Below are 14715 nucleotides of genomic sequence, written 5' to 3' on the forward strand. Positions count from 1 at the left end.
GGTCTTAGAAAACATACATGTATACTATAATCACATGATTCAGAACTTGTTTTCTACTAAATAATGCTTATAGATCATATCTATAAGGTTTGATCAACAAAAAATTTTTAAAAAATTGAAATCTAAAGCTTCTATTAGGTGGAAATATGTATTATCGTTACTACTATATATATAGTGAAATGAGTAGCTGCTAGATGAATAGGTGCTTGAGCACCTACTTAATCGCGCTGACCATCCATCACGCTGGTTGATGGATGGTCAATGCACAAAAAACAAAAAATGCATTTTGGAGCAAAAATGAGTATATAAAAATACCCTTTAGCGCTTTTGAAGTGCCGCTAAAGGTCCCAGTTCCGCTTGGACCTTTAGCATATTCTTAGCATTTTTTTTTGTTGACCATCCATCAAGTGCACAATAGATGGTCAGTGTGATCAAGCATGGGCTCACAACATGTATGGATTAAACAACTACACATCTCTCTCTCTCTCTCTCTCTCTATATATATATATATATATATATATATATATATAGAGAGAGAGAGAGAGAGAGAGAGATGTTGGGGAAACAAGAACAATGTAATTGGACACATGTCACCTTGGCCTGAAAAACATGCCAGAACCAGTCAACTTTTGTAAAGTCCACATTCCAAATAGGGCACATGTCGGCAGTTTATTGGCATAGAAGCCTTTTGTATTTTTATTTTAACAATTACATTGCACCAGATCCCTGCTTGGGGGTTGGGATGTGGGGTGGGGTGAAGACACATGATCACATGGGTATGAAGGAGCTGCACATGGTCAAGCGCTCAAAATCAAGACAATGGGGCTTGCACCCAATAGATTTTGTCTCGTTACATGAGTAGTAGCGTACTTCTTTGTTTCTTTCAATTCAATGGCAAACTATTATCTAACATGCCATTCTTTGGCTAGTCTTCCATCTATTCTTCACCCTTCTTATTCAGCAAATTGTTCATATAAGAAGACTAGAACCATTTCATAAGCACTCATCAGCTAGTAGGGATGTAAATGGCTCATAATTGGATCAGATTTAAGAAATTAGTAAATCCAACCTTATCAGATTTAGCTTAACCGGATTATGGTGCATGTTCAGAGTGGGTTGAAAAAATGGTAACACTGAATCCAAATCTGATTAGCTATAATCAGATATAGTTTATATTCAATAGGGTTGAATAATTCATTAGATCCAGATTCAGATGGAAATCTGCACAAAGTATCCAAATCTGATTATTATTTGGTTTTGATCTACTTTATTGAATCCGACTTGGATTTGGATTCAGTCAGACATTGGATCTAAATCTGATCAGTCGATGACATCCTTATCAGCTAAGTGGGGGGCTTAATCTCAACCTTCACCAACCATTTTTCAAATTGCCCACCAGCATCCACGCTTATACTCAATCCAATTGGTTTACTGTTTGGTACCATACATATAAAGGATAAAGGAACGAAGGGCTAATAGCCATTCTTGTCAAATAAAGGATAAGATCAGTTCCATTGGACTGGTTTGGTGACAGTCACTGTCCTGATCCATTGGCATCAAATGGGTGTGATGCACACCTGCATCAACAGTTAATATAATGGAACCCTTAACCGAGCCAATGTCACCCTGGATTTGACCAAATTATTGTATACCAAATAGCTTTGTTAGCAAAACGAATTAGGGAGTAGGGACCCCACTTGCTTTTAGTTTCTACAAAGCCATGATAAAGACAGTTCAGGGGATCAAAGGCTCCACATCCAACATGTCAAACTCCCTCCATGCTTTAGATGAATGGCATTACGCCTACAAGGGTCTTGCCTTCCTGGTTCGGGGCGACCATGGTTTGTCACTATACAACCATAGTTTAAAACCCACGATGGCCATCCCTTCCCCAAAATCTTAACTTCTACTCTCGATGAGTAGGAGAGACCTCAAGGATTTTTTACCAATGCCAATTTTTGGTCATAGATTGGGAGTCCGGATCAGGGGCAATCACATTGCATAAATGCAGTGCGCCGCTGCACCTGATCTCCCTCCATCTGCTGTTGTAGAGCCTGTCAGAGCGGGGCCCAACAGCAGATAAAGGGTGATCAGGTGCAGGAACATTAATGAGGTTTTTTCCTTGGTCTTGTCACACTAAAAAAAGAAGAAAAAAAAAAGAGTAAATCCAACCACAAGACCAAAGAAAGGCATACAAAAGCTACTTTGACAGTTATTCCGGTTATAAATAGATACAAGTGGGGGGGGGGGGAGTGGCCAGTGAGACGCATAAACAGTTTATCTCCTGTGAAGCGAAGCCTGCAGCTAAAGCAAACAATGGTGTCCAGGGCCCAGCAGCAACAAGCCGGCGAGCAAAGACAGACGATGCAGCAGCAGCAAGAGGTGAAGGGGGGACAACAGAAGCATCACCAACAAGAGAGAGGGTTGATGCAGTGGGTGAAGATTAACAAGGGCCTTAGGTTCAAGAGGAGCAGCATCGGTGGTGATGATGATGCCGCCACATCCGCAATTCTCCTTCTAGCATGTGCTGTTTGTACTCCTTCCTTCTGATTCCTGCACTGTAACACCCCTCTCTCTCCCACACGGATGTGTTAGTGTTAGGAGGATGTACTGTAGTCCATAGATTTTAACATTCATGTCCTAGGCTTGTAATAAATTTCATTATATTTACTAAGTTGTAGCCTTTATGAACTTGCTTGAGTTAGTACTAGGTACTGCTGGATTTGCTGATAATATCGGCCATATTGGTGACTCAAGTTGAAATACGTATTGGTCATGAGCTCTTTTTTGTTTCTGGAAACAGAGGGGATGTTCCTCAAAAGGTGAAGGTGAAATTGGTTTCTTTTCTTCTTGATGCTCCTCTTCTTTCCTGTCCTTTTTTCTTTAGATTTTTACTTTGGATTTGGTTCTAATAGTCAACCTTTTAGTTTTTTGCTTTGGATTTGGTTCTGATAGTCAACCTATGGCCTTAGCCCGGTGTAGTTTCAAGTGCAGGTGCAAGGACTTCTTGTCGTGCCTTCACAGCCCGTCCTCTGTCTGATTTTCCGGTTTAATTTGTAGCCTTCTGATTCCAAGTTATAAAGGGTTTCATGTTCAGTTCCATGGTGTTTCACTGCATGTGCCAAACCATAAGCTCATGACATCAATAACTGCTCTCCATATGGACTCTAACATATTCTTTTTATCCATCACAAGAGTAATGTGGGTACCCATCATTTGAGGCCAGGCTCCCCTGAAATGATGAGAAAAGGTAGAATCCTTTTCTTTTAGTGCTATTAGGACAAAGTTCAACAACCATCCACCTCTCTCTCTCTCTCATACCGTACTTAATTTTGCCCATGGTGGACCATAGATGACAGAACTTAAGAAGCGTAGAAGGCCCCCAGTTCATCACTTTTTTGTAGGGGTAGCTCTTTGTAAATTCCATCTTAGAAGAACCAGTTTCCAGAGTTGGTAGTGGAGGTACTGCCTGATAGTTTGTGCATTATTGGAGCATACTTTGATCCCACACATTAGCTTGATATAGCATTACAGATGGCCAAATATTTGAACTATTTATCTTTGAGAAAGGAAAAAAGCCGGTACTAATCCAAATCATACTTTGATCCCGCACATTAGCTTGATATAGCATTACAGATGACCAAATATTTGATCCATCATCTTTGAGAAAGGAAAAAAGCTGGTATTAATCCAATCTCGTGGATTACCAAAGTTTTATTTCAGCAAAAATTAGTAAGTTGTCATCTTTCTTTATTTATCCTGCTGCACGCACGTTTCAAACGCAGGACAGGCCACCACGGGGACAAAGTGGGATTGGCCCCGCATTTCAAATATGCCCTATATGTTGGTCTCTCTCTCTCTCTCTCTCTCTCTCTCTCTCTCGATGTGCACACACACAAATGGCCTCTGTGATGCTAACCCTCAAAGATCTCGTCCATCAAAGCAAGTGCTAGCGGTTTATTTGGAAAAAGAATCGCGCTTTCATGTATACAAAATGGGAAAAAAATATCTGGCTTTCATGTACATGAGCATAACAGCAAGATATTTTATGAGAGTCGTTAGCGTAACACAGTGAAGCAAAACAATCAATTTTTTAGATCTCAAATCTGTAACTTGACCAACAATATATCAACTTAATTACTTCAACCATGAAAAATTACGGATCTGATTAGATCCAACAAGAGCCACAGAGTACGAGGGCAAAAGTTTTACTAGGTTTCCTCGGCTTATCAAGAACTGATGTATCATATGATATGTGCTGCATCTTTAGGTTAGATTATTTTGTCATTTAAAATAAGCAGGCAAACCAACCAGAAAATTACAAGACAGACTGGCCTATCTATATGAATTAATTAGAATAATCACGAGCTTGTCTCTCCATGTATGATATGTGTGCGTTCTATATCTTTTCCTAGTTTCATTCGTATCAAAATCAATATTCAACAAAAGGTTTGAGATGTAATCATGTATATACAAAAGTTACATGAAGCCTTTTAACACGCATATGTCTATGCAATTCCACAATTTTGCAACATGACATTCAAGTTTATTTCTAATAAAAATTGCAAGTCCAAAACAAAAATTCATCCAAAAGGGTTAAAAAATGCCCGATGAAAAAAGGCCCTATAAAGAAAGAAATGAACCAAACACTTAAATATACTACAGGGACCCTTCAATGCAACCATACTATTTTATATGATCACCGAAGACGAACACCAAGGGCAGCAACAGTTGATAAAGGGGTATCCATTTAACCCCAAGCTCACTATAGATCCAATCTTTTTTTTTTTTGACAGAAAGAAAAAGAAAATAAACCATTAGCTGAGCACTAATTTGGCATACAACAGCAGAGGGACAAGATGTCACCACAAGACTTTCTAAAGAAAATAAATTTTTTCTGCAGTAAACTGCAACCCGAGACAAAAAACACATCCAGCATAGGATGCAGGAGCCTGGTCCTACTGCAAAACAAAACCAGGTGAAACAGAGCATCCTCTGTTCATGTATCCCTTGTTATAAATGATTCTCCTATGCTGATCATCTTCTGCTTGCGAAAAACTTTACATTATATCATTTTTATGGCATCTATCCAGCTTATTAACTGAATTTCCCATCTCCCTCCCTCCCAAGAGCAGTTTCCAATTCGTCATCACCATGTCAAACCCACTCTATTTTATGTCCTAGACATATGAAACCAGCCCTCTGAACTACCTTGATAATGGGCGGTGACATTAAATTCTGTCACTAGAACAAACACCAGTCTAGCAATCATGGTGTGTTGAATTGATAGGTAGATGAAGTAAAAAAGATGATACGATCCATGCATCCAGGTGCACATTCATCAAGTGAACGACCAGGACTCTGAGACACCATGTTCCAGACTGAAATCTGCAACCTGCAGGCTAGTAAAAGAACACACACACACACAAACCATTTGCCTATGCACACTCTTCCATCATTGACTACAAAACCATTATCAGAAATCTTATAAACCTTCCCTCTAACCATCATTCTGTGAACATGAAATGCTGCTCACCAACCAAAAGACCCCTCTATCAGGCAAAACAAACAGCTGTAAAGTATTTGATGTGGCCCTAGCTTACAATGTCTCCTCTAGTTCTATGCTTAACCTTCTTGTGCCAATCCAAACCATGTCCAGCACGTCCATTTAACTCTGACCCTCGGTCTCAGCTGTTGCTGTAATCTCAAAAATTATGCTTCCCATGCTCGAGCAAGTCCCCAACAAAAATTTTTGTTAGAACAAAACCAACCTCCATGCTGTCAAGAGCCAGCATCTCCATACCAAGAGTCCTGGTGCCTAAGAGAAACATCCTTCTCCCCCAGCACATCCAAGTACCCCCAACTAGTGAAAGCAACTTATGGTAAAAATCACAGCTCTGAAATGGATGGCAACCTGATTCCTCATGCTGTTCGCACATTACACACTTACTGGCCATTTGTATTCGGTTAATTTTCAAGTTGACTTCCACGGGAATCTTGTCTAGAATGCCAACATTGACTAACAATTTAGTCTTTGTTTTGAATTCTGGATCCTAAAATGGAATTGGATCTGAAGTCTGAGATCCAAAGTGAAATTTGATTCTAGATCCTAAAATGGATTTGGATCTGAAGTCTGAGATCCAAAGTAGAAGTTGAATTCTGGATCCTAAAATGAAATTGGATCTGAAGTCTGAGATCCAAAAGTAGAGATTTATACTTGGAAATCTGGATCAAAGTTGAGATTAGGATCTATCTTTGGACTTAGAATTTTGATTTGATTTGAGATTTTGAACTCTGAAAAATAAATTTCAAAGTCAAATTGGACTTTGAAAGCTTGAATTTTGGAATTTAGAAAATGAATCAAGAATTTCAAAGTTAAATTGAACTTTGAATTTGATTTGAATTAGAATTTGAATTTCGGATATACAAATGAATTTCAAAGTCAATTTGGACTTCGAATTTAGAATCTGAAAATGACATTTGAATTTACAAGAGTTGCAAAATTGATTTGAGAAGTGAAGAATATATCTGAAGGAAATCACTTTCCATACTCTAGTGAAGCTCCAGTCTTGCTTTTTCATTCTCACACTTGCAATAAACTTCTCTAAAACCTTTACCCAACCTTTCTAAATACCTAACCCTGTGCTCTAATCTCGCCCTGCTTCCCATTTCCAAAGCCAACCTTGGATGTCTTATTTTGACTTCAAAATCTTAACCCACCATCAATCTACACTTCCCATGATCCACCACCATTGTGTAAAGGACTTTACTAAATAATCTTAAATTTCCTAACCCAAGCCTTCTAAGCTTTGCAGAAGTGACACATATTTTCAGCTCACCATAGATGGAACCATACTGGTAATACAAGAGAGGGGCTTCACAGTTTTCATGTTGTGCGTTGATGTACACGACATTCTATTTTTCCATCCAAGGCATATTCTGTCTACACAAAATAGTAAATAGCATGTCTTCCACCAGTTAGTGTAGGAAGGACATTCCTTCCAGAGATGGTCAAAATTTTCACCTTACACATCTGCTACACCTGCAAGGAACTTGCCAATAGCAGTAGAAGAAACCAACCGCATAACCAATTAACAACTGGATAAACTTGCAAACAGCAATTGCTGAATTCTTGAAGCATTCAACTTTATAGAGATAAGACTTATGCTGAAGTAACAAAAGAGAACTCTGTTGATTTCACTCCACCCAGAGCAAAGCAATAAAGCCCTTGAAATTAAAGACACGCCAGCTCAGAAACACCAATGAGAAAGTTTTGAACAAAATTAGATAGAAACATTACAAATCCAAGTGAATTAGGAAAAATTAGAAATAACAGAATCTGTATGATGTAATAACACAGATGGGAAAACGTGACAATAAATCTTTCAAAAAGATATGTACATATTACAACTAAAATATCAACAGTTCACTGAGAGAGAAATTACTCAGACCCCTAGGATCGAAGCAAAGGAATTAATTTCTCTATGATCCTGTGGAGTGCAGGAGCAGCAGGACCACATTTTTGGTCAGCAAAACAGGACCGACCATTTTCAGCAGCCTTACAAAGTAGCGGATCCAATGGGATCTTTCCCAGGAAAGGTACATGCCTTTTTATGCACATTTCAGCAGCACCACCACTGCTGCTATCAAAAACTTCAGTGCACGCAAAGAGAGAAAGTAACTCTGGTGCTTTTTCTTTGATGTAGCTAAGAGTTGACTGTGTGATGTCCTCCTCACTACCATCTTCTGCAATTTTCACAAACTTAAAATCTGAAAGCAACTGCTGGATGCCACTCATGTTCTCAACCACACCCAAAACTGGAATTCCCACCTTGTTACAGAAACTTATCTCCTTACGGACATCAATAAGAGAGACCTGCTGTGGTGTTGTAACAATGACTGCACCATCAACATCAGTTGCCTTGAGATATTGTGCTATAGAGATGTGCTCATCAGATGTACCAGGAGGAGCATCAACCACCAAATAGTCAAGTTCCCCCCAATCCACATCTTTTAGAAATTGCTTAATGAGTCCATTCTTTCGTGGACCTCTCCATATGACAGCTTCATCTGGATCTGGGAGCATAAATCCAATGGACATCACACCCAGATTGGACTCCACATAGACAGGTGACCAGCCAAGATTACTTTGATGAATTTCCTGGCCTTCAAGGCCAAGCATCTTTGGAATACTAGGCCCGCATATATCAATATCGAGCAGACCCACCTGATAATCCATTGCAGCTAAAGCAAATGACAACTGGGTTGCACATGTGCTCTTGCCTACACCACCCTTCCCAGACAAAACCAAAATCTTGTGTTTCACAGTAGCCATCCTCTCTGCTATAGCAACCAGGTCTGAAAAAATGGGAGAAAAAACATAAACCATAAATAATCCATTGAAAACAAATAGAACGAGGGAAATTTGGAGTATAAATAGGTCATCATAGACATTTAAATGAGACTCCTACATAAAAGCACAAAAAGCATTACAAAACCATTTCAGAGAATTTATAGCATAGAAGAGGAACTGATGAGAGCAGGGTAGTATGGCATCCTGAGTAAACTAAAGACTAGAATGTGAATTACAAAGAACAAGAAAAACCACTAAACAAAGAGATTCTCATGCAGATTCTGAATAAGAAATTACTAATAAGGCACATCATCAAGTAAAGCCTAACCGAATACCACATTGATCACTAGCATATTCTTAGGAAAGTGTATTCTACCAGAGAAAAACAACTATTTTTACAGAATTTAGAAAACGCTGGGAAAAAGGACAGCAGAAAAACACTAATTATGAAAAGCATGACAAAAATCCAATATCTTGGTAAACCAGGATATAGAAATCAAATTGGGAAAGTGTATAATTTTTAAGAGGATCTGGGAAGCAAGAAGCAGATAGCAAGTGGTATTGAAAATCGTGTGGGAACCAATACACCATTTGCGTGTGAAATACTGAAAAAGAGATGGGGACAAGAAAACTTTCAAGGAATGGATATTATAGCCAATAGACTATATTAGCCTATTAGAAAATCTTTAGAACACTTAATTAAAAGAATACCATGAAAATAGCCTACAAAAAAAAAAGAATACCATGAAAATATACATGCAACAAAACATTCAAAAACAATAATTAAATTACACATGTAACATTTTGAATAAAAACATCTATGAAAAGTAACTTTTGGAAACAAACATTGAAATAATAAAAAGAATTTGTTCATTGATTGATACATTTTTTATAGCATACACATTACAAATCTAAGGAATTTCTAGTAAGTCCAATAACATCATGACTGTCACATGGTTACTCCATTTTGATTCCCGTTCTGTATCCCTCTATATACAAGCTGCATGTGACATAGCATCATGTACTTCAGATGTTTTTTAATAGTAGAAGAGATCTTGCACAGTTAGACTTTCATAGATCCATTCCTATGAAAATATAATATCAACACTCCAAAACTACAAAAAGAAATCATGCCTATAGATAGCATATGCGGCATTTTTTGAAATGCTAACTGTATTATGATATTAACACTTTGGTTTAACACATGCAAAACTGTTTTCATTTCTAAAAGGCTTAGGGTTTCACATTCTAGGAGTTGCAATTCTCCAGTATTTAGAAATTGGAATTTTTGCATGCCAGGAATGTCAATTCCCTAAAAACAGGAATCAAAATTCCCATATCTAAAGAATTGGGAGTCCGGTTCCCAAGGAATCAGAATTATTACACGATCTTCATTTTGAAAGAGGGTCACTTCTTGCTTCCAAAGTGTGCTCAAAATTCTCCAAGCATAGGTATATATTTTAAAGTTAAAACTCATGGGATTAACTAAAAAACAAATACAACAAGCCATAGACGAAAAGGAAAAACACATACTGACTCTTAGACAAATGATGATGTGTCAGGTGTTCTATCATGCCACCCTAGACACATGCTGAAATCTTGCATCCGTGTGGCATAGTATACTATCTGTTCTTTGTCTCACCCTTGAGAAAAAAACAAAAATAATAATCTATTCTTGGCACCATCAGGGTGACATAGTATACTATCAGTTAATGGAGGAAGCTGAACTTTCCACATGACCATAAGGTGCCAGGTAATTGTAAAATGTGTTATCTTCTTGGAACTTATCAAAATAATAATCTATTCTTAGCACCATAATTGTGGTTACTCACCATTCCCAATCTTAAAGGAGTACCATCCTTTCTGCTACATGATTTTGCAAAGAAACTAAAACAGTTTTTACTGTTGTGGATACAGAAGGTCATTTAATTGTGATCGGAGTGGCCAAGACATCTCAATATTCGATAAGAAGGAATAGAAGATATCAAAATCAATACTTCATGGAGATGTGCTAATTTCAGATAAAGAAAACAGTAACCTCAAAATCTCATATGCTAAATTTACAGTGAGAAAATGTCAACAATAGCTTTTATCAGTTGGATCATAGATTTCAAAGATCTGCTTAGTTCATATGTTGAGAAATATGAATATCATGCTCTAGCAACTCCTCCTAGTGCTCACAATGCTAATGGCTTTTCACCTCAAACATCTAGAGCCCTCAAAAGTTGAATACATGTGGGAGGTGGCAATTCAAATAATCCACAAATTGATAAAGAAACTAAATTCTTTTGATTTAGGGGATCAAAAAAGACACAGGAAAGGAAAAGAATCCTGATGGTGATGATGCCACAGCAGGCTCATATGGAGTTGATTTTTTATACCACGACCATCACATATCAAGAGAAATAGAAGTGCACAAACAGAGAAAAATAGCAGAAAAATCACCAAGATTATCTAAATAGAAAGATCGCCTTCATTAAAAGTTAAAAGTCATAGTATAGAAAAAAGAGAAACATGGGTGACAACAAACCCAGAAGAAAGTGAAGAAAGACAACAATTAAACTCAGGAGTTCGAATAGCCAGATCTCGCCTGACCAATCCAATCCAGATTTAGTCCCAACCATGAGCAAATAAAAATGCCATTTGAATTTTGATCCCAACCATTTATTCCGTGCAAATACAAAATGTAATTTTGAATTTTCAGGGGGATGACCAGAGTACTATATTTTCCACTATTATTTCTTCGGGGCCCAAGTGAAACATTGTGCTAGAGTACTCCACCACTTCCAAAGACACTGCTTTTCTTTTCCCTTACCTCCAATCAGTAGTGTCATACTAATTTTGTCAAGTTTTCTATTGCAGAATAATCTGCACCACAGTATCCTCAAGCAAGATTTAAGAGGTTACCAGTCACCTAGGGCATTCAATTTGTTCTCAAAACATTGACATGCACCTTCAAGCAGTTCATTTCCATCCACCAGTCACCCGTCAAGAATCAAATAGGGAATAAATTAACCCACACCTTTACGAAGCCATTTGATAAAAGAGCCTCACATTATTGCTCCCACCCTTCATCCAAGCACTTCCAGAACATACCTACATGCAATTCATCTTGATTCGCCACTTAATTGTCTTTGAGAAATTACACGCCACCTTTAACCTAATCAATTGATCGATCTGCCCCAACTTGCACTTGGCAACATTTTAGTTCCAAAAAGTACCTCTCCCAATCAGGTACATGCTCCATCAGATCCATGCCTTATCCTTCACCTCTCAGTAACCTACTTTAAGCAGTCTATACTGTGCGTTAGCCTAAATCCAGTCCTTAAGGAGAAGTTCCCCATCCAACTCTAAGCATATCTATGAAACCAAGTTCCAAAACCACCATAGTTCAAAAATGTGAAAGGACACTCCTAGGAAATGCACTGCTCGAAAAAAAAGTATACTCTGGAACAAAGAAACATTTCCTAAAGAAATCGCAAACCAACTGGAGAAGTCATGAAGAAGTTCTTTTAAGAAGCCAAAGCGCAGTAAATAGCTTCTGGTTGACAGATAACGGATATCCTATGTTGTTACTGCTGTAGAAAAATCCTTTAACAACATTACCTCAATCACTAGCTTAGACAATGACAAATACCAAACTTATGAAGCTGAGAACCCCAAACGATCAACCAATAAAATCACAGAACCCAGGGCATCAAATGAAAACCTTTTATCACCTTAAATGATTTCATCAATAATAAACCAAATAAAACAGCGCAAAATCCCTTCCACCCCATCCAAATTCATCAAACCCACACTGCTCAACAACAAAGATTTCATGTTTTTCTCTGAGCTGTGCTTTTCGTGAAGTTGGTCATTGTTCAACAAGCAATCCACCAACAAAAAGATTTTTAACTTTGATGTAATAAAGAAGAAATACCAAAGAGAAAGGAAATACAAGAGGAACTTTTGGAAGGTTTGGAAGTTCCAATTTTATGAACTCTTGAATCCACCAGTTTCTCATCAGTAATCACGATGCTCAATCTTATTTGACGTGTTTCACACCAGATTTAAAAAAAAGAATCCAGAGTACCAAATACAGATGGGTATGGCCTTCAATTTACTTGAATACAGAGAGAGAGAGAGAGAGAGAGAGAGAGAGAGAGAGAGAGATCGTCAATAATCTAACCAGGGTCAGGGCCCTTGGGGGCGGTTGCACACGCCTCTTGGTTGGGGCATCCCGCACACGCTTCTGCCTTTCCCGCCATCTCCGATTGGGTGCCCGGGCATTCTGAAAATCAATCAATATCAAACAACACACAACCAATCCCCCAAACAATCAAACACCCATCATCATCAGTTCATCACCCACCGAAACAAATTGAAAAAAAGGAACCCCCATAAAACAGCAAACAAAAAAAACGAAACAAAAGAGCAGAAAGGGAAAGAGAAGGTAGTACGCTCGGGGGCATTCTCCGGAACGTCGGCTCTGTGGCCATTCTCCATCGCACTCATCCCTGCACCAAAACACCACCAGAATGAAAACCCTGCAGTCTGCAACTGCCCTCCTCTCTTTGAGAGAGAGAGAGAGAGAGGTTTGTATCGGCGTTGACACTTCTTTCTAATACGCGAGTGCGGGCGTGCGAAGGTGACGAGTGACGACGGCGATGGTTAGGCAGACCATTTTTTACGAAAAGTTTCAAAAAACACACCGAAGATTTTGGAAATAATTAAAAACACGCCTACTATATAGAGAATATTAAAACCACCTAAACAATTCTGTAGTTAACTAAAAAGGCCCAGCGTTTTCTTCCGTCAAGTCTGCTCGTTAAATGTAAACTTTAGTTTCTGTTTTACCCATGAAAAGAAAGCAAATCCCTTAAGATCTGTCTATACTTTGTTCTTTTTAGGGAATACCTAAAAAGCATACCCTCAAATCCATTTAACAGCGCTGGCTCTGCCTGCAGTACTCACCCTCATCATCACCAATGGTGGTGTCCTATTCAATAATAATGAGATGATCCAACGACTTCTTTAAAAAAAGAAGTAATCATAGACATACAACACCCGGATTCTTTTATCCACCTCTCAATTGACTGAAATCATTCGTCATTGTGTATCGATTGAAAACGCTCATCTTTGAGTTTTAGATCAATTAAGAGATGTATAATTTAAAGATTTCATACTTTCATCCAACAAAATATGCAAGAATGACTCCAATTACAAAGAAAAAGAAATCTCTTCATTCATGTTCAGAATTCAAAACAAAACCACAACATCTCTGCAACAAAATCTAAACCCTAATCCAATCCCAGCATGATTAAGTCGAGAATCAAATCCAAACCCAAGAAATGCAAACAAAAAAAGGGAGTGGAGTCATGCATCCATCACTGAACAATTACAATCAAAGAAAGAAGTGACCAAACAGGTAAATGCTTATATCCCCCAAGATTTCAGACCAACACCCCTTCTATAAGAGAGAGAGAGAGCCGAAAGTAATTCAACATTACCACTCATGAAGATCAACAAAATGTTGAACCCATGAACTGAACAAGAACAAAAGCCAAAACAAATAAAGAAAGCACAAGAGAAAAGAACATTAGACAGATAAAATGGGCTCACGCCATAGCCGCGTGCCCAGATTGTGACAAAGGATAGGTAGCATCAGCAGGAGGGAGTGGAAGATCACTAAGATGCATACGCAAGATCGCATAAACATCTACCAAAATTTTATGCAACAGGTTTTGAATGTTAACTCGAATATGACGAAAATGAGCATCGTTACGCACCATCCAAACAAACCACCAAGAGGTAAGCAACCACGTCCGCCAGATGAACCTCCACCTCTTGCTGCGCCTAATACAAACCGGCCCCAATATCAGATCTAGCGCAAATGACTCCTCCTTAACATTCAAAACCTGGGAAGAGTGGAAACAAAGAGGAAACAGTTTCAACGGCAAACTAATACATTTAGCTTATTAACTCAATTTGGGTTAGTGATAACCCAAGTTAAACAGATGAAAATTTGTTTTTCAAAACAATTCAGGAAATAGTTTCTACTCTCAGGGTAGTTCAGCCCCTCAACTCCTCAATTCAAGAATCAGAATGATTTCTCAGGGCAACTGATTTTGCATCAGAATGATTCAAAAATCACGGCTGCCTCAAATCTCATGTTCGGAAGGACATGTGATTTCAAGGCTTTTTAGAATAGCTTTCTCAGGTTCCCTTGAGAAAGTGATTCTGTCGGAACAAACCGAACATGCCCTAAGTAAGGATAATACAAACGGTTTGGATTCTTATTGAACGTTGCCAATATCATATCTGACTAATCGGATGCTGGCTAAACAGATTCAAATTCTGATTTGTATTTGTATGGTGAA

The 14715-nt window shown here is 38.3% G+C and overlaps 1 protein-coding gene across 1 annotated transcript; it reads right to left on the minus strand.

The window, feature by feature from the left end:
* Positions 1–7364: 7364 nt before the first annotated feature.
* Positions 7365–14140, minus strand: LOC149811689 (cytosolic Fe-S cluster assembly factor NBP35-like). The gene is made up of 4 exons (XM_089993127.1): positions 14125–14140; positions 12796–12852; positions 12525–12626; positions 7365–8358 (listed from the first exon to the last, which is right to left on the minus strand). The coding sequence occupies exons 2-4, from the start codon at positions 12848–12850 to the stop codon at positions 7454–7456; spliced, it is 1062 nt and encodes a 353-aa protein (XP_089849253.1). The 5' UTR covers positions 12851–12852; positions 14125–14140; the 3' UTR covers positions 7365–7453.
* Between the last annotated feature and the right edge of the window lie 575 nt (positions 14141–14715).

This window comes from Nuphar pumila, chromosome 17, assembly GCF_984573655.1.
Source record: "Nuphar pumila chromosome 17, dmNupPumi1.hap1.1, whole genome shotgun sequence".
NCBI classification, from domain to species: Eukaryota; Viridiplantae; Streptophyta; class Magnoliopsida; order Nymphaeales; family Nymphaeaceae; genus Nuphar; species Nuphar pumila.